The 1,811-nt window shown below is 36.6% G+C and overlaps 1 protein-coding gene across 1 annotated transcript in view; it reads left to right on the forward strand.

Annotated features, from left to right (window-relative positions):
- Positions 1 to 224: 224 nt before the first annotated feature.
- LOC110461357 (A-kinase anchor protein 10, mitochondrial-like) overlaps positions 225 to 1,811 on the forward strand; it is a 16,822-nt gene continuing 15,235 nt past the window's right edge. Inside the window, exons 1-2 of the mRNA XM_021514803.1 lie at positions 225 to 315; positions 1,496 to 1,804. Coding sequence (XP_021370478.1) covers positions 225 to 315; positions 1,496 to 1,804 — 400 coding nt within the window. The remainder of the gene's footprint in view (positions 316 to 1,495; positions 1,805 to 1,811) is intronic.

Raw genomic sequence — 1,811 nt, forward strand, 5'->3', positions numbered from 1 at the left:
CTGTAGGTGATCATGAGGTTGCCAAGGGGTTTAAATCCTTATCACCTGATCAGCGCCGTCCATTACCCGCGCAGGGTTTCAGGATCAAATCACTGGCTGTCACCTGTGTACTGTATTTGTTCTAACAAGACACTCTGTAAATGAACAATTATACACCTACATTATTGTATTTACATAGACTGAATAATCTCTACAGTAATAACCTGAATGTTTTGTTTGAAGGTATGGTTGCAGGAAATCAATCGACTGGTCATAAAAATCGACCTGCCAAACTACTTCTGTCTCCCGAGGATCTGCAAGATACCGAAGACTTGGGTATGATAAAAAAAAGTTTTTAAATTAAAAAAAAAGTCTACTGAAAACATGAAATAATAAGCATACATACATATACATTTCAACATTTCTCTTCAAGTTTGAAGTAATATTTAATATGTTTCTGATACATGTGTACATTTAGATTGATCTAGATAAATAAATCAGAATTGCAAATGTTGTGGATAATTGTTATAAATAGCATTATTGAGGAAATTCCACCACTGAATTATTTTTATAAACAATGTAGATGTTTGAAATAAAAACAAACAATTGCATTGGCCCACCTGAATGGAGTAGCCTGCTACGGTAACATACATCGTATATACATCCCAATGGAGTGAAGCCCCCCACCCCCTAGTTGGTTGGTCTATGGGAGCCTGCAGTTGAGCATGAAATCAAACAGGACTTGTGTTGCCTCTCCTGGTTAAACGTCACTGTACATGTGATATTGTGTAATGTGTCTCTGAGTTACAAATCGTGATGCACCGCATGACTAGTTCTGCTAAAGTCAGAAAATATTTACATGGTACATGTACAGTAGTATAATAAGAAAAACAATCGCTTCCCTATATGGTAAGATTTATAAATGTACAGCCCTCCTCAATCCTCCTTACTAGAATTTTAGCAGCTTAATTAAGATAATTTTTTGTTTTGTTTTACCGCCCAAAGTGGGGAACATTTGTAGATTGTCAAGGCAGCTTTATTCAAGAAATTAAACATATTCTTGCCAGGTAGAATTGTGCAATAATGGTAATGTTTTATTCAAGCTATATGCATGGCTAGAAATTAATTTCAAACACCACTAGTCATTCATACTAGTAGTTTCCAATTTTACTAGTTTATGTACAAATTCCACTAACCCAGTATTATTCAACATGCTATTCGTTATATTAAACCAGTAATCCAGTTGGAGATTTTGCTAGTCTCAGGCTAGTGTGCTATACCGTTTTTGTCTAGCCTGGTATATGTAAACACAATTGCTGTCATTCCTCTCTCATCTCTATGATATATAACTGGACATATGCATAGTACCTTGTAGTTGATAGGCAGGTATAATACCCTCTGGTGTGGCCTCCAGGACACAGATTTTTGCAAAAGAATAAAGTTTAATAATATTTGATTTCTGTCTCATTCATTAAGAAATTTGACGAACATTGATGATTCCTTTGTCTTTCTACAGGAGATTGTGGCACCTCCTTACATTCAAGGATGCCAAATTCCTCATGGTTATCCAAGACATTGTCGGAAATCTTGAACGACAAGGATGCCCTAGGCTTATTAATTAAATACATGGATGCAATAAAATCGGCCCAACATATACGATTCTGGCTGGATGCTGAGAGTTTCCAGGCATCAACATGGAGTAGGCTACGGACTCATTCGTTAAATTCTGCAAAGAAGAGTTTGTCAGCAGGCAAAGTTGTGGACGAGATTAAGGTAGTGTCACCAATTGTAGCAGGGGAGATAACTTCTGATGAACAGGTCTGTAGTGATAT

The sequence above is a fragment of the Mizuhopecten yessoensis genome, unplaced genomic scaffold, assembly GCF_002113885.1.
Source record: "Mizuhopecten yessoensis strain PY_sf001 unplaced genomic scaffold, ASM211388v2 scaffold10603, whole genome shotgun sequence".
Taxonomy (NCBI): Eukaryota; Metazoa; Mollusca; class Bivalvia; order Pectinida; family Pectinidae; genus Mizuhopecten; species Mizuhopecten yessoensis.